The sequence below is a fragment of the Gasterosteus aculeatus genome, chromosome 11, assembly GCF_964276395.1.
Source record: "Gasterosteus aculeatus chromosome 11, fGasAcu3.hap1.1, whole genome shotgun sequence".
Lineage (NCBI taxonomy): Eukaryota > Metazoa > Chordata > Actinopteri > Perciformes > Gasterosteidae > Gasterosteus > Gasterosteus aculeatus.
The window spans coordinates 9,854,549-9,877,853 of NC_135699.1; the positions used below are offsets into that span (position 1 = coordinate 9,854,549).

At 43.5% G+C, this 23,305-nt stretch overlaps 2 protein-coding genes and 1 long non-coding RNA gene across 5 annotated transcripts; all 3 read right to left on the reverse strand.

The window, feature by feature from the left end:
• Nucleotides 1-169: 169 nt before the first annotated feature.
• LOC144384523 (uncharacterized) lies at nt 170-2,817 on the reverse strand. Its single transcript, XR_013451307.1, has 2 exons — nt 815-2,817; nt 170-386 (listed from the first exon to the last, which is right to left on the reverse strand). It is a non-coding gene; the product is annotated as an uncharacterized LOC144384523 (long non-coding RNA).
• A 1,132-nt stretch (nt 2,818-3,949) lies between these two features.
• prkacaa (protein kinase, cAMP-dependent, catalytic, alpha, genome duplicate a) lies at nt 3,950-18,867 on the reverse strand. 3 transcript variants are annotated; one of them, XM_040190074.2, is made up of 10 exons: nt 17,759-18,867; nt 9,855-9,916; nt 9,505-9,633; nt 8,856-8,954; nt 8,665-8,747; nt 8,459-8,585; nt 8,271-8,366; nt 7,936-8,058; nt 7,489-7,653; nt 3,950-7,058 (listed from the first exon to the last, which is right to left on the reverse strand). In XM_040190074.2, the coding sequence occupies exons 1-10, from the start codon at nt 17,802-17,804 to the stop codon at nt 6,933-6,935; spliced, it is 1,056 nt and encodes a 351-aa protein (XP_040046008.1). In that variant the 5' UTR covers nt 17,805-18,867; the 3' UTR covers nt 3,950-6,932. The 3 variants fall into 3 exon arrangements, with proteins under 3 accessions (XP_040046008.1, XP_040046007.1, XP_040046006.1); XM_040190073.2 differs by lacking the exon at nt 17,759-18,867 and adding an exon at nt 15,161-15,556; XM_040190072.2 differs by lacking the exon at nt 17,759-18,867 and adding an exon at nt 12,641-13,710.
• Nucleotides 18,868-19,044: 177 nt separating this feature from the next.
• Nucleotides 19,045-22,643, reverse strand: asf1ba (anti-silencing function 1Ba histone chaperone). The gene is made up of 4 exons (XM_078083670.1): nt 22,202-22,643; nt 21,248-21,363; nt 20,647-20,823; nt 19,045-19,818 (listed from the first exon to the last, which is right to left on the reverse strand). The coding sequence occupies exons 1-4, from the start codon at nt 22,308-22,310 to the stop codon at nt 19,627-19,629; spliced, it is 594 nt and encodes a 197-aa protein (XP_077939796.1). The 5' UTR covers nt 22,311-22,643; the 3' UTR covers nt 19,045-19,626.
• Nucleotides 22,644-23,305: the final 662 nt, after the last annotated feature.

Consider the following 23,305-nt stretch of genomic DNA (forward strand, 5'->3'; position numbering starts at 1 on the left):
ATGTGTAGACTTTTGGGCTTTACGAAATAAAATCAATAGAAGCGTGTTCTTCTGATTCAGCACTGAGCCCAGAGCTGCTCACACACAATGTTGTTCAATGTGCCAAGTTGAATCTAGAGTGTCATTGTGCAGGGTGAAGAATTGCTTTATACAGCCAGAAATATTATTCTTAACAAGTAAAAGTTTATTGAAATTATACATTTTGCTAAATATTTTACTTTCTATACCCCGGTCTCTCTTTCCTGCCCGCTACTCATGGTGGGAATCTAGAACCCAGCAAACTCCTTTGCACACTTCTCTGTGAAGGAGATTTCGTCTCCCTCGTAGTCGTCGAAGTCGCTCGCGTCACCGGGGCCTTTGCACTTAGGAATAGATGGAGCTTCTACCTGAAACACACGAGACAATCAAGTCCGTCACAATGATGCAGTGGTGTCAAACAGAGAGAACAACAAACTACTGGACGCCGATGGATCCGTAATGAGAAAAAACACAACTGAAAGTGGATCCATATTCATTTAGAGCTTCAAAAAGTAATGCACTAGTATGATTCATTATGCTGATTAACGGATTGTGTCTGAAAACACACTACGGGACAAATTCAGAGATCATGGGCCGTCATTTGCTTTCCTCAAGTCAACTCATCTATTACCAATTTAGCTGGTCATCTTCGTTGATTTCCCTGAAGTGATTTCAACTGCTGTCAAATCAGCACAAATAATGAAAACCAAGAGTTTTATATCACAAGTTATAGTGTTACTCTGCATGTTGCGTTTATGGTAAAAAAAAATGTATCTTAGTGTGCTTCATTCCATACCTGGCTGCCCCAGTGGGTATGGATGGTTCTCCTCTCTGCTGCCTTTTCCGGATGGGTCCAATGTTGGAAAGCGTTCCGTTTTAGGCCTGTACACAGTCAACAACCGTATTCCCCCATGCAGCTTCCATCCGGGATTCATATCCAATGCAAAACAAAGCCTGCAAAGCCGTGCACCAGTACGTGCGACAATATTTGCACGTACTGGTGCACATACTTTACACGGACGCATGCCGTGTTTTGCCTAATCTGTACAATATCTTTCTTAGACGGCATGGAGCGGGAGGAGATCCCCTATCGGAGGGACGCCTTTTACGGCTACTTGTCCGCCTTCCTGGCCTCACTCTACGGTCACCGGCCGGGCGCATACGCCAACATGTCCGTGACGTCCGTTGAGCCCGAGGCTGACCCCTGCACCATCCCCGCCACCGGGTGTTGTATCGGTAGGTGTACGCTCCAAATTCCCCATGTGACTGGCGCTTTTCGAAAACCTGCCTGCCCTTTCCCGCTCTCTGTGTGCAGGTGGCTGAGCACAAGACTAACCGGGACTTTCGAGCAACCTGGATGTACCTGTGGGGAAGACGAATACTCCTGGTTTGATAGATGGCCGAGGCTGCGGCAAAAGTGTAACCCTCAAACAGATCACTTGATGGTTGGCTTGATGGAGGCCAGTCGCACAACTGCTGCAATGCATGCAGGGCGCCTGGCTGGAAATGGGTCTGCCTGGCCGGCCGAACTTCACTAACATCCGCACCGCTGTCTCGGTGTGAGATTAACTGTCACATCCGTGTTTCTCCAACATCAAATGCGTGGTCCCTGCTAAAAACACGTTCTCTATAGGCTAAAAACTTCCACAGCAAAGGAGCGCGCAAGCGGATTGATGTGCCACAATGTGAGCACAGCGGACCGCTTCTACTCTCCGTGATCGGAAGCATCACGACTGGTACGAGGCCGCCAGGACACAGTCGTTGATGACCTGGTCCCAAGGGTGCCAGAGGTCTACAAAGCTGCAGACACTAAAGACATTTTGAACTGCCTCGAGAAAGATGGATGGGGTTGCTCATTATTTATAAATTGATGTCCATTTTACATTGAATTGTAAGGTTTTTCTGTCTGAACTTCTTGTGAATATTCTGTTTAACCCCACGGAATATTTTGTTTAAATGCAGTTTAGAAGTTGTTAGATATCTGCACGCTATAATGTAAAAAAATGTCATGGTGTTTCCCAACTATAAATTGTCATTTGAAACAATCCATACTTTTAAGTAAAATTAACTAGGAAAGTAATTCAAAACACTAAGAGTTGATATAGTTAGTTTGATCTAGTGCACAGAAAGCACCATAATGCTTACATCTTTTAAAGTTGAATAAACATGTACTATACATGTGAACTTAGAGAGCAATCAATAGCTAAATTAAACAAATTATGAGTTGAACCAAATTGTAAATCAATCAATCAATCAATTTGACTTTTACAGTGTACAGTGAATTAAGACAAAAAACGTTAGACATTTCCTAATCTTTGCTTGGATCAGTGGGGACATTCAGCTTGTGGGGGACGAAAAGACACATTCACCTGAGTGGAATCACCCCACTATTATTAGGGATGATATTAAGTAGACAATAAGGCAGCACGGTGTTGTGGTGGTTCGCACTCACAGCAAGAAGGTCCTGGGTTTGGACCTGCCGCAGTCCAAAGACACGCGCTGGATATCAGGTCAGCGGATGAATCTAAATTGCCCGTACAGGTGTGTGGGTGTGAGCGCGGGTGGTCGGGGTGGACCGTGTCTCTCGGGGATTGACTCCCTAGTACACGCGCACCGAGCTGCTGTCGCGGAGGCGCTCGATCGAGGTTCCCGCTCCCCGTCTGCGGCGGTTTAAGGACGCAAACCTCAGACATCTTTCTCCCTCGTTTTGTGTTTTTTTTCTCTTACCTCGGTGCGTCAAACCTTGTACACGGTGTTTTGTTTGTTTTTTGTGCGCGAGTCGCGGTCCAAGTACAACCGAGAAGCGGAAACCTCGCTGTACGCCTCCTGCGTTTTGCGTGTGCGCTTAAGGTGGACCGACGGAGTGGCGGCGAAGACTTTTCACTCGGCGAGGAGGCTTTTAAGGTGGAATCTGCGGTCCTGAACGGGGACGTGCGCGCGCACTCTGGTCCACGTGCATCACAATGCGCGAAAAGAAAAGTGGCGGCATTTGGTTTTAAGAGTTGGACGGTGAGACATCGTTTGGTGGACTAACTGAAGCCGGTTGACATGTGGGACACACGCTCAAGTTGAAGAACCAGAGGCGAAGCTGGGAATTTAGAGCTCTACGTTTAGAGATTTGACTACGACACAATTAAGTAGAGAATGAAGCGTGTTCAACCATTGATCGGTTTGTCAAATGAAACGTAATGCTCTGTTGCAACCATTAGAAAGATTTGAACTTTTTCTAAATGGTCATTTAAGTCACAATGCACCTTTTTAATTAACAAAGAGGTAATGCAAACCACCACAATGGGGCTCCAACTCCTGATACATTTGATTTGAAGAGGATTCATGAACATAGTACCGTTATTCGGTATTAAAATTAGTATTCTCATGCAGTCAACACTTAATAGATAATATATGTACATCTTTAAGTCTTTGTCTGTTATACGGCAAGTGATTTTCAATTATTTAAATAATTGTAATTAAAAAACATGACGTTTTATTGCATCTTTGTGGATTGATTTGCTCAGCCTTTTTAAGATGTCATTACTATATTTCTTCAGAGGGAATTCTGTCCTTTGCTGGATTTAAAAATAATGAGGTCTTTTACGTGTTTTTTTATTGCTTTCATGCCTCTTCACCCACAACGGATGCAGATGAATGCAATCCTAAAGAAGAGCACACGGAGGGTAGAAATACATTCGGGGGGGGGGGGTTGCTGAAAGCTGGCTGGTAATTGATCCGGTTTGTGACAGGATGGACACAACAACGCATGAAACAGTCCCGATAACAGACAGGAGTTAACATGCACCCTCCACAAGTGTGTTCCTTTGATCAATAGGCTGGAGCTGCACACACACACCGTTAACAGTAATATGAAATGTGACAACTCGAATCCTCATTCAATGTGCAGGGGGAAGAAATACTTTACATATAACCAGACATATTAGTCTTTACAAGTAAAAGTTTATTGGAATGATACATTTTGCAAAATATTACTTTATGTATATTTTTTTAACATACTCATTGTGTTCTAAGGGTATCTGTCAAGTTGTCCAGAGGGGAAAATAGTTAAGACTGTCAAAGGCAAGGATATACAGTATTGTTTCCCAAAAGGTACAATAGACTACACAATCACTGTACCCAGGTGATGAGGAAAAGATTAATGTTCTATTTTTGCTTTTTTGCTTTTTTTGAAAATACAATTAGAAAATATGAACGCAAAACATCTCAGATGTAAAAAGTGTTGTTTGAATGAAGTGTGTGAAAATCCGGATGAAAGTTGAAGGCAAACACAAGAGAATAACTCAGAATTAGCACAGAGCAGTTGATAGTGTTCAGCTGATAGAAGAAAATTAAAGACAAGAGACAAGAAGTTTTCGTGTGGGGAAACAAAAATAATTTTAAAAAGCATTGTGACGACCTCCATGTCTGGAGTGGATCCTGCGGCGTCGCCTTCAACACACCAACTGTGATTTAGTCAATTTGCCAGAACGTAGACCAAATATATTACATGTGCGCTCTTTAAAAAAGGATTACATAGTGTCTTCAAAATTTAAAATAATTAGCACAAATCAGTTGAACAGGAGATCTGAAAGGATGCGGCGTGTGCTTCAGTATTTGCAAAAGACCGGACACGTTAGTTGGTGGTCCACTGCATTGTTCGACGTGATGCTCAAACAAATCAAAAGGTTAAACAGCGATGAGTTCGTCGGCAGCGAAAACTAGAATTACTCAAAAACACGTTTCAGGTCCAGGTGATGTCTTGCCATTGGGTCGCTTTACCACATGCAAGAAAAAAAACAAGCTCACCAGAGAAAAAAAACAAACATTGTGTTTCCAAACAGCATTGGAACCATCTCCGTTAGACAATTAAAGACATTCAAAAAGATATTCTGTGGTTTGATCTCAATTACATTAAGAGACAGCCAAAATAATTACCTCAAGCCTACCGAAATCATTTAGAGTTGAAAAACATTCTCAGAAATGTCATGGAACAAGACTTCATGACAAATTGATGCACATCTAACAATTCACAGAAGCTTTTCAGTGAGATGGATAAAGTCTAGCACCTAGGGCCTATGGAAGGTGGGGTGGGAGGAGGTGGGTGGGGGCAAACATCCTTTATCAAACCAAGTGTATAGTCAACAAACCAGCAGATATTTGGTCTGAGATTGTCTTGCATCCACGGAAATAAACTTGGCAAAAGGGGACAGCTTTAGGATAGCTTCCTTAGTTTAATTTGTTACATAGAAAGCTGGAAAAAGGAAACAAAAAAAACACTCCAATCTCAACAGTCCCAAAAATTTGGTTGGACTGCAAATCTATCTGAAGGGGTTACATGTACGGTATATACAAGAGAAAGGGGGGAAGGGAGGAAAAACAAAAAAACAATCAAGGTGAGAAGCACAAGTTCAGTGACAATTATCAGCAAACATTTTGCCCTACAAGTGATCAATGAACAAACCCCAGAAGAACCTTCGGACACATTGAACTGAGTCTTGTTCCATCTTCAAATAGAGCAGCCGAGAGTCCATTTCAATAGCTAAGCATGTTATCCACGATCTCAGGTACCTCAGCGCAAATAAAGCGTAATGCTCTGCCATCTTTCTTTAAAAGGGATATTGTACAAAAATAACATGCACATTTTGTTGAAACGTTTTGCTACTTTTTTTGCGCATTAAAATCCACCACCGTCATAATTACATAAAGAAAACCTTGCAATGTTCTCAGTTTGCAAATTTGGCAGAATTTATATATTTATTTATTTATGAAATCTTAATTTCTGTTTCACACCTATGAGACAATCTTGAAAAAGATGTGATTTAAGTATTTATATATATATATTAACATAAATATATACATATTAATACATACATATTAGTATATATATATGTATGCATTAATATATACATATATAGATCTTTATTTATTAAATAAACAATAGTCAGGAGTGTGACCACATGTTAGTTGCTGCTAAACCACAGCTTTTTAACCCACCCATGAGCACTAAATAACACACAAGCACAGAGATGACATAAAGAGGACGAAATGATCACCAATAGGATTCTTAAAATGCCTTAATAAATTCAGCCAAGAGAAAGACAGACTTAAATGCAAACCTCCGGTTTACCATTCCTCACAGGTCGCAGAAAAAAGGAGCAAGACGTGGGTGAAATTTACTGTGATAATTCACGTTCACTCGGATTCAAGAGGTCACCACTGCTTCAGCCGCAGTGAGAGCATCATCTACCCAGTAAGCATGCCACATTTAGCAGACAAAAGGCAGTCGCAGAGAGTTTTCAAGCTTCAAACCAAACGGGCACAAGGGCTGGTGCCGCCGTCGCCAAAGCTCTGCACCAATGCTATGGACATAGTTTTCCAACCAGTTGGCATTTTGATCGGCACACCTGTTGGACTTGGTATTGCTTGGACAGATTCAGGATGGAGCGATGGGAGGGCGGTGGGGCGGTGACGAGATACGACAACCACTCATTGAGGAGCCTGTGGAGAGGGCCCGCTCCGGGGGAAAAGAAAGGAGGAAAGAAAAAAAAAGCCTAGGAGATTCAGTACCGTAACAGAAAATCAATGCCTCAACCTGCAAAGACTGAAAGCATGTCATTACACCATCGGAAAGATACAAGTAGAGCCAGACAGCCACAACCTGCGCCTGCTCTCCTCCAGCCCGTCACAAGCAGGACGGTGAAATAAAAAGGGATCGGTAACAGTTGAGGAACAATCAGAAAATGCAACACTGCTGGTTCTGTCTCCATTTTGCCTACCTTTCCACAGAGGGGGGGGGGGGGGGGGGTTACATTGTTGTCGTCATTACAAATAAGCAAGATAGCAGTCCATCCTAGCGCTTCCTTTAACTTTCTATAGCCCTGTCTCTCTCTCTCTCTCTCCTGCCCGCTACTCATGGTGGGAATCTAGAACTCTGCAAACTCCTTTGCACACTTCTCTGTGAAGGAGACTCGGATTTCCTCTTCCTCGTAGTCGTCAAAGTTGCTCGTGTCACCGGGGCCTTTGCACTTAGGAATAAAGGGAGCTTCCACCTGAAACATACGAGACAATCAGACAATCAGCTGGTCGTCGTCCTAGATTTCCCAGAATTCATTTCCACTGCGTGAAAACCTCAAAAAGAATCACTGAAATAATGTCTTGTTACAGAACGTGATAACGATATGAAGAAATACTCTGCATTGTTAAAACAAATCAATGTGGACCACAGTACATGTTTCTGTTAAGTCCACCAGCTTCTGCGCTTGGATGAGCAAACCTTTTGATATTTGTTTTAGACATTTGCCCCATTGGTCTCCGCTGTAATATCAGAAGCCCAGATGGTGTGAAACCACCTGCATCCTGATTAGAGTAGACTCAAAAACACCTCCACGGACCAAAAGGCTCATTAAGGTCGTCTTCCTTTGTCAGCATCCCTCCCATCTCACGGCGAGGAGTTGAGATTGAAAAGGCCGCCCCGCTCACCTTCCTCTGGTAGATGGCGATCCAATCGGTGGTGGCGAACCACTTGTGGCCCTTGATATCGTTGACTCCGTTCCTGAGGTTACCAAAGCGCTTGGTCAGGTCCACCTGCAGCAAATTTCTCAACAGATCCTTCAGGTCTGAGCTGAAGTGGGAGGGAAAGCGAACCTGCAAACGGCGAAAGCAGTGTGAGCGGGTGTCATTAGTTAATTTGTCCCATTGGGAATTTCTTCCACTGGGAGATTTTTTTTTTATCCTAACTGTAAATAAAAAAAAAATGTAACTTGTATAAATATAAGCCAAAAGTAACACTACAGTGTTGAACTCTTTATCACATTAAAACAAAACACATTTTAGTTTGAAAACCGACCTGCTCTGTTAAGGACGAGTGTAGGAATGTGCACCATGATGTCACAAAAACAAGACAAGCGAGTATTTTTTTTAACTCACCTTCCCTGATACAATCTTCTCGTAAATCTGAATAGGCTGGTCAGCAAAGAAGGGGGGGTAACCGGCGGCCATCTCATAAATCAGAACTCCCAGAGCCCACCAGTCCACTGCTTTATTGTAACCCTGGAAAACATACAGGAAATAACAAAAAAAAGGGCCGTCACATCCGTCCTCAAACAAACTTTCACATACACACACACACGAGTCTCCGCAGCAGGCGGTGAGCAATGAATTGCAGTCCTGAAGTAGCCGCACAATGAGAATGAAACGCCTTCCTAATTGAAGTTCCGTGTGGAGAGCTCTCCTGCCCTCTTGACATGACTTAGAACCCGCACCTTACTGAGGATGATCTCTGGCGCCAGGTACTCGGGGGTGCCACAAAGCGTCCAGGTCCGACCCTTCACCCTTTTCGCGAATCCAAAATCTGTTACCTGGGGAACCGAGAGCACAGTTCTGAGCGCTGCTCTCACACACGCAAGCAGAGAGAGACCCGTGAAAGCCAAACACACAGCGCGATCCTTGCCTGTATGTAGCCCTGCTGGTCGATGAGCAAGTTCTCCGGCTTAAGATCTCGGTAGATGAGATCCAGCGAGTGAAGGTATTCGAAGGTGAGTACAATCTGGGCTGCGTAGAAGCGGGCGTGTGGTTCGCTGCGGAACACAAATCGGGCGCCACGTTTAAATCAACCAGTGGCGTGTAGCCAGAAAGTGACCTAAAAAGTAAACTCACCTGAATCGACCGATTCTCCTCAAGTGGGAGAACATTTCGCCGCCGGGTACATACTCCATTATCATATAGAGATTACTGTTGTCCTGTGGAGAAATGAGCGGTCTTACTTTGACACGCAAAACCAAACGCAACCAGGAGATTGTCAACAAGGTCAACAAGACGACGAGCCGGATGAACGACTGAATGCAGACCTTAAAAGAGTGCTCCAGTCGCACCAGAAAGGGAAAGCTGACTGCCTGCAGGATGCGTTTCTCGTTCAGCGTGTGTTCTATCTGCTTCAGCTTCACCACCTGAGAGGGATCGGGGCAGAGCGGGACGTCATCATTACACAAACGGGGAGAGGGGAACAACAGGCACTTCACGACATTCTCAAGCGATCCTTGAGTCTAAAACACTGCAATCAAGCATTGGAGCGTAAACCCTCCAACCCCATGCAACATTTCATCTACGTCAGATATGAGCAGAACAAAATTATCTTTACGATGTTCAGAAGATCCTCTAAAGAGCTACAAAATATGTTTAGTCATACTTTTCCACGGAGCTGCTCACCATAGGATTTGTGAGTTACATAAATGTCTCGTTTTGTAACTTTGGACAACAATGATCAGCCTTGTGATCATATCTCGGCTGTATAGTCGAAAGTACATTTAGGTTGTTTTCGCCTCTCTGTATGAGCACTTTTCTATTTCAACACAACACGCTTTAAGAGTGACTGTTAAAGTCCTGGTATACATGTTAATAAAATATCTTCAAAAATGACAGTTATTTCACGTTCGAGGCCGTTAGGCATTCACATTAGTACGGCAAATGACTAATTCTCTTAAAATGCCTGTACTGTACCTTCTGTTTGTCAAGTATTTTCATGGCAAAATGTTGACCCGACTCTTTGTGTTTAACCAGCATGACTCGGCCGAACGAACCAGTGCCCAAGGTCTTCAAACGCTCAAAGTGGTCCAACGCCGCAGTTTGCTGAGGGAGGGAAGAGGAAAGTCTCACATTAGCCCAGCAGAGGGTGCCCCTCGAAAATGAATACTTTGCTCATGGGCGGGACTTGATTTGCCATGAGGCGGCCTGGTACAGTGTGTGAAAACAGAGGTCAGACATTATTACAACAACATTCACTAAAGACACAATGACACGACCCTAAAAAAGATTTAAATTGATAATGAACTGATGAAGTACTCGCTCACCTGTGCTGGATTCTCCCATTTCTTTAGGAAATCTTCTTTGGCTTTGGCAAGAAACTCCTTCACTGCAATTAGGAACAAAGTGCGTGTTTATTGGAGGCCGCTCATCGGTTTTCGGGAGCAAAGACTTACAGGATTTTGAATAACACGTCACCAAAACTAATCACCAAGACCGAGAGAAGAACATAACAAGTGTGTGTGTGTAAGACGGCGATTGGCAATAATAATCTTAGTTTTTACAACGACATAGCTCAATAAAAGATGGCTTAACTGGGTTAAGTTAGGGTCAATAGATTTTTCAATAATATATAATGACTCAAAATCTACCAGAGTGATCTACCAGAGAGTTAAGGGTTATGATCCGTATAATAAGGACAGCTGATAAACCAGAGTTTCTAACGTCCGATTTAAACAAATACCAAAGGGCCGATTGGCTAAATATTTGGTTGTTACCATACCTCCCTAAATGATCCCAATAGCAGACTATGGCTTTTAGAAGCTGCTTAAGATCCCCTTCATTAAAACAGGGACATGTCATTTAACATTAAACGCAAGCTCCAAATGCTGCGGGGTCCATTTCCATCCAACAACGTGATGAATGGAGACAAAAAAGGCACAAGTCCAACCGGCCTGTGACCCTCACGGAATATCAGAGGTACAAGCCCTCAGAAGCACAGAACCTCCTACAGCAAGATCTAGAAAATAGAGAAGATCCAGCAAACCCTCTAATACGGAGTCTGCGGCGGCACAATTAACCAAATTTGAATCGCAATTAAACTAGCATCATCATCATCAGCGATATTGTCATTTAAAAATAAGTGCTTTGCCTTCATATCAAATCAAGCGCTTTCTCAACTAACAGTCAGCCAACCACCAAGGTGGAGAACGAGATGCGGTTCATTTCATTTGGGGTAAAAAGTGTTGTGATACTATTTCATTTATATTTTCCGATGCAAAGATGTGTACAGCAGCAGGAAACACAAGCAGTGCTCTTGTTCATTTGAACGTGAAAGTGCAATAAAACGTTGTTCGGGATTAGGATTTTGGCCATGAACGCGTGGCCCTTTCATGCGTACAACAGCTCCACGGAGGCAAAGCGAAGGCCATGCGTGACCTTTCAGCCGGGGGCCGAGGACGAAAACTCCCGAACCACGTCTGGTCTCATTAAACTAGAAGTGCCCTTTTTAAACCATCACACACAAACACCGGGTTCCCGCGAGCAGAGCACCGGACATCCGTCGGCATCCCCAAAAACGTGTCCATGGCGTTGCCACTGAATCAGGACGTGGGGATGAAGGAGTCCAGGTCAAAGTCGTCCAGGAGGTAGATGTGTACAGACTGTTCAGCCTCAGAGGTAAATTTGCGATACAAAATAAAATGAACACAGCTGTTCAGTCACCGATACAACCGGTCACAACCCGAGCAGTAAAGAAGTGTACGTACTGGAAGCAGTCAGGGCCCCACCCCCACTACAAAACCAGTGCGACCACATTACGGCCAAAGATTTGCACACAGCGTTCTTTTTCATCTCTCTGCCCCGCTGTCTCTGGGTGGGGCATTAGAAATAATCAGGTGCTTCTACACTTATAAATGCAGTAATAAATAGAAATCTGTGCCTTAGGAGAGTGCTGCTATGGATGAACTGACCCGAGATCGACAGCATGGCACACATTCCGTCAAATGCAGCCACTCATTTTTCTTGCCCTTATCTTTATGGGGATAATGGCAGCGCTCTGTGGGAACATGCAGATAGTAGGTAGGAATGAGGAAGGCCCGCCTATCTGTGTCCCAGCTTTGACAGTCCTAGCTGCCTTGTAGCAGATGATCGAGCTCAGCGCTTTCTACGGCTCAGCCGTAAATCACCGGTACTCAAGTAGACATTCATTTAGTGTCTTCTAGAAAAAAGCTTGTATTTGTGCAATTTCTCCCCAAAGTTAAGACTGAGGTCAAAACCAAAATAAAAGGAGAATTACTTTCAAGATGGGAGATGATATGGTAGATGTTGGATCCCACTAGCAACAAAAGAACTACATTTCCAATGCTGATAATGAACATCACTAATATAAATGTAATACAAATGTATCAACTACTGAAAAGAACTATGTTAAGCCATTCAGCATAATGTGGAACGTCCTTCTGCCTGGGTAGTCGATGCAAAACAGAAGCCAAGGTCACAGTAAACTAGTCAGCTGTCAATACTGAAAGGCCATAATAATGTAATCACCAACGTCTGGACACTAATATTCAAACTAATGGGCCTTTGGACTTGTTTCAATGAGAAAAACAAATAAATATGATCAAAAACATTTACAAAAACTCCAATCTACAAAACATTTTGCACGCGTTCATCTCTCACGCGCACACACACACTTAATCCTCATCTAGCTAATGTGATTTCCTGCAAATTCTCCAAAGACCAGCAGCTCCAACAATAGGGTGGGAGAACGCCAACAAGAGCGGCCGAGACCAAAGTTCGCACAAACATCTCGAGAGCGCCGCAGCTCCCAGAGAGCAGTGAAGGCAAACTGGGCAACGGGGAGAAAAAACAAACATTTCCAGTTGCTCAACTCCCACTTCCAGGCAGTTAACTCTGCTATTCCTGTAACTCGGAGCCGCTCCGACTAAAGACGTGGGCGCTGCACGAGTCCAACCAACAGCTGCCCGTGAGTGGTGCGCTTGATCTTAATACAATATCTCTGTTCTGAGGCCTGGTTGTCACGGCTGCCGTGGTCATTGCAGGTGATGAACCAACCCCTCCGCTCTCCTGTGAAAACCCCAAAGCTCCTCACCATCCGGGATGACTGTGGGCATCTCGGGTGCCGCCGCGGCGTCCGCTGAGCGCGACCCTGATTCACTCGAGCGCGAGGATGACTCCCTCTTCCCCGCATGCCTTCTGGAGCTCTTCCTGTCACACATTAGCCCTGCGAAGTTCTCCTCTGCACCCCCCACCTCCACCAACCCGTTCTTCTTGCTTGGCCTCTTCCTCGGAGGAGTCACTGATTCATGACCTTTCCCGCCCCCTCCGAGTGCACCCTGGTCGGATCAGCGGCCCCGCTCATCCACGGAAACGGGGGGTCAAGTGTCCCTGCTGGCGTGGGGGCTACTGTAGTCTTTCCGGGGACCGACTGTCGCTTTGCTGGCGGGTCCCCCACCCCTCGTCCCCCGAGTTCAGGAAGCAGCTTCCACAACCAGTGTGCGCTCAAACAGCACTGCTCCCGTTCCAATGCCGCAGATCAATTAGACCCTTGCTTTGGTTTGTATCAATATTTATTCTGTACACAACGTACTCTGCTGTTCCCACCCGTGTCTCTCTCTCTCTCTCTCACTCACACACACATTATATTGATCTAAACAGAAGCATAATCACCAGGGGGAGGGGTGTAAAACCCTAGCTGGTGAATTCATACAACCCAAGAGGAAGTCCTATGACAACACTAGGCCTAAATGAAGACCCTGTGAGATGAGCGCGGCACAAAACTTGTGATAAGTAATAAGCAATAAGCACAAACGATCAAATCACACATTGGCAGCAAAAAAAACCTCACATTTGCAAACCAACAGTCAAACTCTCAAATGCACCAGAGAGTCTATGTGGTGCCGAATCAATTCTCCAAAATCAATCCTGCATCTCTCCCCTGGGCCTCGCTGGGCGCACTCTGACGCAGGAGCAGAGGGGTTATATTAGGGCGAGCGGGCCAATAACTCACGGTAAAGCGTGCCAGTTCCGGTCTCACAGCGCCCTGTTCACAACACAGACATCCACATGCGGGCACAAGAAATCAGCTGGAGGGCAAACAGAGCTGCGGGGGAACAAGGAAGTTGTCCTTTGTTTGTGTAAAAAAAAAAAAAAAAAAAGAAATCAATGAGTAGTCATCAGATCAATATCGGTAGTAGATAGTTATGGGCAAACGCCACAACTTTACATCCTGCTGTAGGAACCCATTGGGCTCATCGACATAATGACCAATCCAGCGGCAGAGCAGCTGCTCACATCACACTGTTCCAGTTCCCTCTATTCACGCCAGGGCTGCACACATAATCCCCAAACCGTGTTGAAATAGAAATGAGACCCAAATATAGAAAAGGTGGAAAATGAGAACCATCACGGGTCATGTATGTACATCTGCCCGTCTTCTTGTGTACTTATACAATAATAAAATGTGTAGTGTTAACATAAACAGGGTAACCTTTTTTTATAGGGTACAGTGCATTTTATTTATATATAGATAGTGTGAAGCAGATTGCTAGCAGCCACTTTTCAGTTTGTGTACTTTATTAGACTGTTCTAATGAATCAGGTAGAAAAGGCTTCTGGCTGATTCTCACTTCATGATGCATGCAGTTTATTTTATGCTACAGCTCAATTCCCCGCCAGTGATTTCAGTAGCAATGCAAATGCAGATTTAAAAGATGTATATAACTACGCCCGTAGCTGCTGTGAGAATCCAAAAAGGAAACTACTGGTTCTTTTTCCAATCGCTGAGCACCGATCTCAAGTTTTGCACCGCTTGCTGGTGAATTTTGCGTCTCAGCATTGTTCCCTGGAAGCATGTCGACTCGCCAACTCGATGCTCTGCGCTGATCCAAGGTGGCTGATTGGCATTACAACAGTACGGCCCACTGGTAATCACTGTGGGCTCTCAACAAAGCCCCTTTAAGTGGAGACAGGAAGTGATGAGCGGTCCAAACACAAACCGTCCCCTTTTACACGAACCAGCTGCGTGCAGAGCAAGGGCAGGACGTGAGCCTCAACGATATTTATAGATACAGGGAATCGCAGTTTGAAAAGGGTACCACCTCATTACACGAGGTGCAATTTCAAAAACACAAAAGATTCAGTACAACAATCTCTTATGTCAGAAGATGTCGTCTTATGGGTGTGAAGTGAATCAAAACACTCGTACAGGCTGAAGCGCTTTTTAAAAAAAAGCTTCCCACCAGTGAGAAAGAACATGACAAAAGAGCGTCGTACACAAAAAATTAAAAGTACAAGTCTGTTTGGATAGGTTCATTATTACACTGCGTAACAGTTTAAGGTAAATGGCAAGATGCTGTGCAGAATGGTGGCGGACAGACACGCCCGCAGCAACGGAGAAATGCCTTCCTTTGAACTGTAACTGGGAAACAATAGGCCACAGAGAAGAGACCAACAACAGGCTGCTCTGTGGGGCTACTTGGATTCAAGATTGCTCCGCCGAAAAACACCCAACTCACCAGCTCACGATAAGAGTTTACTAAACAGACGGAATGAAGAAATAGCCTGATTAGAGTTGGAGCTAAACCACCTAAACCTCCACAGGGAAAACTCACGCCAGCAGCCGGCCTCTAGCTCCTCCTGTGGTTGGTCATGTCTGCCTTCTCCACTGCCCGTGTCCCCTAGACAGGGCCCGGATCGGTGAAACAGCCTTCCTGCCAGCCTGTGAATAACGGACATCGTACAAGGCGGGAGGAAGCCAGCTGACGGCCGCCGCAGAGTCACAAACCCGGCAGTACGTCCAAAAGTTGGGACGGAAAACGCGATAGCAACAACGTTGTACGGGTCCGAAAACCTCGAGGCTATCCTGGCCGGCTATGTTTAGTTTACAGAGTAGTGGGCTGGGCTGGACCTTCCTTGCTCCCTCGCTTCCTGCTGCAGTCCACGGAGCGTCTATCCGCCCTGCTTCCTCCCAAGGGCCAGAAATCAGCTCTGCATAGTAGTAGTGTTGCACGGCGTACCGGTACTAAAAAGGTACCGTGGTACCCTTACGTTGAAAACAATGCGGTTTAAAACTTGACTCGAGTGAGTGGCTGCGCAGCTCTCACACGTGAAACAGGCAGCAGTCACTCACAGCGAAAATGAATAATGCCATGAATTAAGAATGTGAGAATATCAAACTATATATGCAAGTAAATGAAGCATTGTTTATCCCACAGACAGTCAAACGGATGCCATGTTTTATTTATTAAGATCATAGAGAAATATTACAGTATCGTATTTGTGGTATTGTATCGTAGGTATCGGGTACCGTAATATTTGAGTAGGTATAGTATCAAAGTACTAATTTTGGTATCGTGAAAACCCTACATACTAGTGCGGCGGCCATGCGCTCGTCCTCCTCTCCAACCCGAAGAGACGCCGTGCACCGAAACACGCTCAACCCTCCCTTTCCGCAGAGAAGAAAAAACATACAAGTTTGGAAAATAACGCCCCTGGGTATGGGCTCTGGGGGGCCCCGGTCCACAAGTGTCTCTGGCGATTCTGGTGGATCTTCTGCGATCAGTTTAATAAGGATTGTAAGCGCGATATGTGCAGAGAGGTATTGCCGCCAGTGTGGCAGTGTCAGTTATGTATTCTGACCTTCTAATAGACATTACTTCTGAAGCATGGACAGAAGAAAACAAAACCGCTGAAAGCCATATTGCCAGTTAAATTGTTTATCAGCGATGGGTCAGTCTTGAACAGTCAGTCCTATCTCCACAGTACGGAATCAGGGCATAAGAGGGGGTCCGCACATTTTGGTTTTGGTGGGGGGAAAATGCAATGGCCTGTTTGTGATCGGAGATACGATAGTCCTTGGCGTCACTTAGCGCAGGATGCAGCAGTGCTATCCTTTGAGAGATAGATAAGGCGTGTAGCCACAGTCTACATACGGTGAGTGAGAATGGGGATGGGTTTACATTACAGACGGACTGCATGCCATTCTTCACACATACACTCCACCAGCAACAAGGAGCTGACACTCATTTTGCAGATACCTGCTCAGACTTTGCACACTTGAGTGTTATTTATGGTGTCAGATATGAAATCCTCAGCTACTGAACCAAACTAGAAGAAAGGGAACCAAAGCTCATTGAGTCTTTGAGCGTTTTATTGGGAAATAGGATTACATTGGTCCCTAATTCAGTAGAGAAACTGAGAATAAATGTAAGCAAGCGCATTTCATTTCGCTAACATCCTTTTTCTTTCTTTCCATGTAATATTAATAAAAAGTGATCTGAAACAAACAAACAAAACAGTCGGTATAAGCAAGGCATCTCTTCGTCACCATCTTGGACACACACAAAAGCGAGCACACACACACACAGCCACATACAGGGGGCCCTTGTTCTAAATGCTGCTCATCACATGATGTTCAAGAGACTCCTCAACTCCTAAGTTTCTGCCTGGAGAGGATCACCCTCATGCATCAGATGACCCCGTCTCCGATAACCAACTCTCATCTACTCACTTACTGTCAAACGCAGCCTGTGAGCCTCCGGTCCACACTTTGCATTAAGATCCAGCACAGGTTAAATAAACATCCCAAAACATGTGCATCGGCATAATTGTTTCGAATGCCTGCATTTTTTTAAAACAAAATAATTTGATGTGATAAAAAAGGTATTACTTCACAAATGTGCAAGGGAAAAGCTCACACAAGTGTTTAGGTTTCAATGTTATTGTAGCATTTGACGTCATCTGGAGGGAAACAGAAACAGCAAAGAAACCTACGAGTGTTTTGTGAAATGTTGTATAAGACTAGTTGTTGTCATCCTCTGTGGACCTATTGGATGTAACCTGAGGCTTTTCATCACGAGCTTTCCCACAGAATAAGTGGAGAGAATGAAAAACATCCTCCTTGTGTGGAGATGAACGTGGTGTCACGGTGGAACAGCTCGTTTCAAGTTATCAACACATGCATGCAAATGCTGGTGTCTTTCCTAGGGTTTGGTTTTAAGTTGACAAACCGGGGAAGTGGTAGCTTGTCGAAAGCAACATCACATGTGGTCGGCGCGTCGGGTCCCTCGACCTTTATGCATTATGCAGCTGATAAGGTGACGTTTTTATATCAGGTGCAATCATGGCACACAGGAAATAGCAACACTGCAAAACGACCCAGCGTCAGGTAGCATGACATAGCTAGCATCTCCGGGTAAAAGGGTACTCACCGCTCTCCATCTCATTGCCCTTCTTTGCGGTGGGCGTGTTGCCCATGTTAGCAGGCTGATGGTGGAGTCCCTTGGCTCAGAATTAAGGTTCTTTATTCCTCTACAAGTCGACGAGTGGTGCTACACCGCTAACGCAGTTGCTGGGCTCAATGAAGCTGACAGCTAGCTACTAGCTACCATTATTAACATCCGTGTGTGAATAAGTTTCCTCAAAATGCCCCTCCTAGAGGAGTTCGGTAAACTCAACAACCAAGCGAGTGTATGTACAAGCCTGCAGCCAATAATAAGGCTTAAGGTTAGCTAAGCTAGCACGCTAGATAACTCTAGCAGAGATGGACAGTAGCTGTTAGCTTTGTGGCGTTAGCCTGTCGATTTCCAAGCAAACCACAGTAACTTGAGACGTCAGAAGGTTGTCCTTTATTTCCAGACGCGACGTGGTTTACCCCAAATCCGGCCCGAACCATTAGACGGGTCGTCGAGAGCGGTTTCGATCTAACGTTGACGAACAAGCTAGCGTTAGCTTTTAGCGTCCCTCGCAGTCTTATCCTGGCCTGAACTAACCAGGTGCTATCTCTGTGTATGCAGGCCTTTCCAGTTGAGACCTGGATAATAAAAAAGTGCCGTCCAGGTTAGTATTTTTCTCCGCTGTAAGTAATTTCAAATGGATCTCTCTCCATTCGTTCCTAAACCAGCATCAAGTGCAACGGTTCCTTGGGACCGACCATCTGATAGTCGATTCCTAAGATCAACAGACCCCTTCCATTAATCTTCAGACCGCAAGGGAAACTCCAGTCATCCATCCACGGGGTCCCGCCTCTCGCTGGCTCTTATTGGCTATATACAAAGATTCTTAAGCTTCAGAAATCGCAGCACGAGTTCTGATTGGATAGGCATCGATGCATCCAGATATTACATTGATGCAATTCGTCTGTCAAAATGTTGTCCCGCCTCGCAGACTTGCTAGTAGCTAATACGCCCATAACTGCATTTGTGTTTTTTTTCTCCCTTTTTACTTTAAATTTTCGGCTGTTTATATTCATCAGACTGAGTTTCTTGCACGGTACAGATAAAACCTTGTCGCCTTTTTACAATGGCACTCCCAGTTGCAGAGCGGTCATTTCCAAAGGCAGTTCTGTAGCCTAGCCACCCCTTTTACCCGACGATCTGTGATTGGGTGTGACGTTAACACGAGCTATTTTTAGACATATGTGAAAATATAAGACACTGGCAGTGATATTTCTGTTTGTCTACGGAGGAACATTGTTGTTCAGACATTCTCATACAGATACATTAATAATATTTTTAATTTGGGAAAGTTGCAAGCAAACAAAAACATGGATGTATCCCACACACAGCTCAACAATCTAAGTGGGAAAATGTGTAAGTGCAAAAAAATAATTTGAACACAAATATAATGGCAGAATATCAAATTCCTGTACGGCAGTGTATTATAATTTATTTGACTTTAGCTTCGTTGCTGGAATCCTCTCATACAGGTATAAAGGAGTTCTGTAACAACAGAAGGAAGGAAAGTGAATCACACATCAGCTTGCCGCGCCGTTTCAGTTCAGCTGCATTATTCCATATAGTTGGTTACCTTTTTCCATTCCATGAGTTAAACAACTTCGATATTGTTTTCAACGTCATGGCAATGAACTCCCAATCTATAAGTGTCAGACGGTCATAACCTTCCTTGGAAATGACACGTATCTGAAGCAGAAGGTGAGAGTTTGTTTTTGACAGGCTTCAGGTAAGTAAGGGTAGCTGTAAGGCAAAGATGTCTGTACATCCACATTAGAATGTCCGCACGCATTCTTCAAAAATAAAGGTCTCATCTTGGAGTTACCACATTTGGGGCAGGGTCGTCTCTATAAGCAGTCCATAGAGTTATCCGGTAGTAGCCCCAATGGGGGGGCCTTTCCTGGGAGACAAGAGGGAGGGAGCATGGAGTTTGACGTGGGATCCACATTTTCACAGTCCTCCATTCGCTCTGCACAGCCATCCCAGTTTATATGGAATCTGGTCACACGTGGGTTTGATGCCAGAATATTTCTCTGGAGCTGGAAAGAGGACAATGGAAATATAGGTTAAAAACGTACAGGTATTTTCACAACATTGTAATATCGATGTGGTTTTTAGGTGTAAACAGAGTTTAGGCACTTATCCAACATACCATGTGAAATTGGTCACGAGCAAGAGAACAATAACTTTACATAACCTCGTACCAACTGGTGTGACTTAATATAAAAAGACAATGTCCATGTCTGCTTATACATTTTAACAACCTAAATAAAAACTTTCGGTCCACATGTGAAAATCTTTCCGCAGAGAAGTTATTCACTGTACATTAGCTGCAGCTAATGTACATGCGGCTACTTTCTAGTTGGTATCAAGACTCGGGACAAGAAGCTCTGTAGATAAGATTCAGCAATCGATTAATAATCAATAAACTATATAATAACTCAGGTCAAACTACAACATTGCACCTTTGAGTAAAAAGTTCAAAATACAATCCTTTGTCACCACAGCAAAACTCTGTGGCTTATTAGTGAATTAAGAACATAGGTCAGAGTAGCAACATGCTTGAATAGTTATATAACCAAGTATATTTTGGAAGGTTCAAACAATGGGTTCCAAAGTGCAGGCTCAACAGAAAGTAAAGCTTTAATTCTGCAATGTTTCAGTGCACCATGCTGACAACAAAAACTTTCTTTGCGTAAAAGGGCTATTGAATGTTTTTTTTGTGCATTTTCTCATTGCAAGTCCTTCAATAGGCTTCTTAAACCAGACAGAATAATATACTTTCAAGCAACATTCTCAAATTTCCGTAATCCGATTGTTATTCCAAACCAACAAGATAAGCAATCGACATCAACCGTTAGTCTGACCTGTGTGTAGTTGGGCTTGATCGGTGGATTTTCCCGAAGCTCCGGTTCTGTGTATTCATTGTTCACATAGTAACCGATGCGAATGAACTCCTGGCCACGGTATGTGCAGGTAATAAGCACTACAGTCACACCAACAGCATCACTTTCAGGAATCAATCCAGTGTTTGGGGCATCAGCCTGTTGAACAAAACACAACACTGAGATGTGCAAAAATATAAAGCTACTTTTTGTATCTGTAATCTCAGAATTTTGAACGACTTGTCCAATACCACTGATGGCACCAAAGGTTGTGAAAGAATTAAACAAAAGGCATGGAGTCAGTCTATTCTGACTATTTGCCTATAACATGGTTTATTTTAATGCATGTTCCAAAATGAGCCCTACAGTACTTCCATAAAACACAGATAAATAAATAAATAATATATATATATATATATATATATATATATATAAAAATGTACAATTGAAAAGCATTGCAGGAGAGAAAAATAACGTGAAAGTTTAATGACACATTGTTATGAAATTGCAGTTCCCGGTATATGCTACATCATTAACGCAACAGAAAGCACTATTTCAGTCAGTTTGCCGGAGCCAAACTCACCTGAAACACAAACATATGTCTCCCAGCGGGCACGGGGCCGACCAAGACAGAGTCGAGGATTTGATCGTACTCTTCGCTCTCTGCTGAGCCAACGTAGATGATCTTCCATTCGAGGTCTACAAAAAACAGTTATTAAATTAAATTAAATGATGTTTCACTATACAATGCAAATGTATGGGGAATGTTGTGCTGAGAGCATTTGTTCATTAATCAATTCGATGATGCACAAAATATATTGATAATAGACTGATATTTCAATGAAACTACCTGGATAAAGCTCATCAAATATAGTCAATAGGTAAATAAGTACCATTTAGCATTTTCAAAAATCATACCATAAGAGACTTTACTTTGATCTTCTATATCAAAAGACTAACAGAAATGCGTTAACACTTTTACAGAGAAATCAAAATATTAAAGGGAATGCATTACTTGTGCAACAGCTGTTGCGTAAGGTTATAATCAATATCCATTTCATGTACGAATAATAATCCACACGCTACCATGAACAATAAGGAACACAGCAAACGTTTGAATCAATAACCATGTAACGAAAGTAGACTGCAATCGTAAATTGGAACTCAACACTGTATCACTAGTATTGGTACCGATTGTTGGACGAGCATAAACGTTACGTTACTCTCTACTTTTTCATATCATTGGAACGATATTCACAAGCATATTTTACTTAAAGTCACAAAGAACAAAATAAATCAAGCCTTGTAAAATAACGTTTCGCTTGTAAAGTGACGTTACTGTCAGAGACTCAAATTTGAGTTAAGTTAGCTAACTCGGCTAGGTAATCAATGGTTACGTTGCTAACTTAACGTTATATGTAACGGTAGCTAAACTAGCAAAAAGACGTTAGCTTTTAGCAATCTCCAGTAAGGTTACACAAACAAAACGAACGTAACCAAACAGGCACCGCTTTTCTGGGAATGTGAGATTACGTACCTTCGGGAAGGTCCTCCATACACTCAAACGTAATCTCAAACTGAAAAGGGTTTCCAAAGCGACTCGGATTGTCCAGGACGGCCACATTTAACACCTGAACCTTCGCCATTGTTGTCAAAGCGCTAAAGCCGGCTAACCAAAAACAAACGTTGAGACCCCGGCACCTGGGAACGGTTTAAAAGCACCTTCAAAACAAGACGTTGAGAGCAAGAGACAGCGGCATTAACTACTAAACAGCTCGGATACCGCTAAACTCGAGCCTTATTTACAACGCCCGGTTCAGAATTATAGCTACCGACTTAATTAAAGTTCAGTATAACTGCCGGACATTAACGCAACAATTTGAAGGATGAATATAATGCTCCCGCCGCTTTCACTGTCAGATTACCCAGGCTGCCTTGCGACTACGGCAGGCGGTAAGTAGGTGGAAAAGAACCCGCTCATTCAGAGGAAAAGGCAAATGGCCTCAGTCGTCCACTGGTGGAAAAAGAAGAATTGCCTACAGTATCAGCTGTTATTATGTTTTCACCAGATAATAAACCTATCAATGTTTTCTGACTGGACAATGTGTTAAATCAAGTGGACGCTTCACTGGCACATAATCTCTGATGTCAACTTTCAAGTCAGTCATACCATTGCAAGTGTTTTGCTATTGTTTGACAATCAAGAGTTAAACATCACTACCTTAAGGTACAGTTAAATAAAGATGATGCAAGGAGATAGAAACAAAAAACCTTATGTTCTTTCATGAAAACTGGTCCATACAGATAAATACGTTTAAAAAAAAAAAAGGAGAACACAGCTTTTGCTTTTCTATGATAAAGACTATTATCCTATTTGCAATGAAAATGTGTTTCTACGTTTTCATGTTTCGCAGGAGAGAATCAGATGGTATTACTAAATGAAACAGAATTGATTTCAGCAGGCCATATTTTCATCATTCATTATTGCTTTTTCGATTATGGGTTATTTGATTATCTACCATCTGCATGTATAAACTCTCACGAATAGAATACCATAAATCACACTGATAACACGGTTATAAACATAGTATAGTTAAAACCGGAGTCATTTTTTTCCCAGCAGCGCTCTGCTTTTTCAATA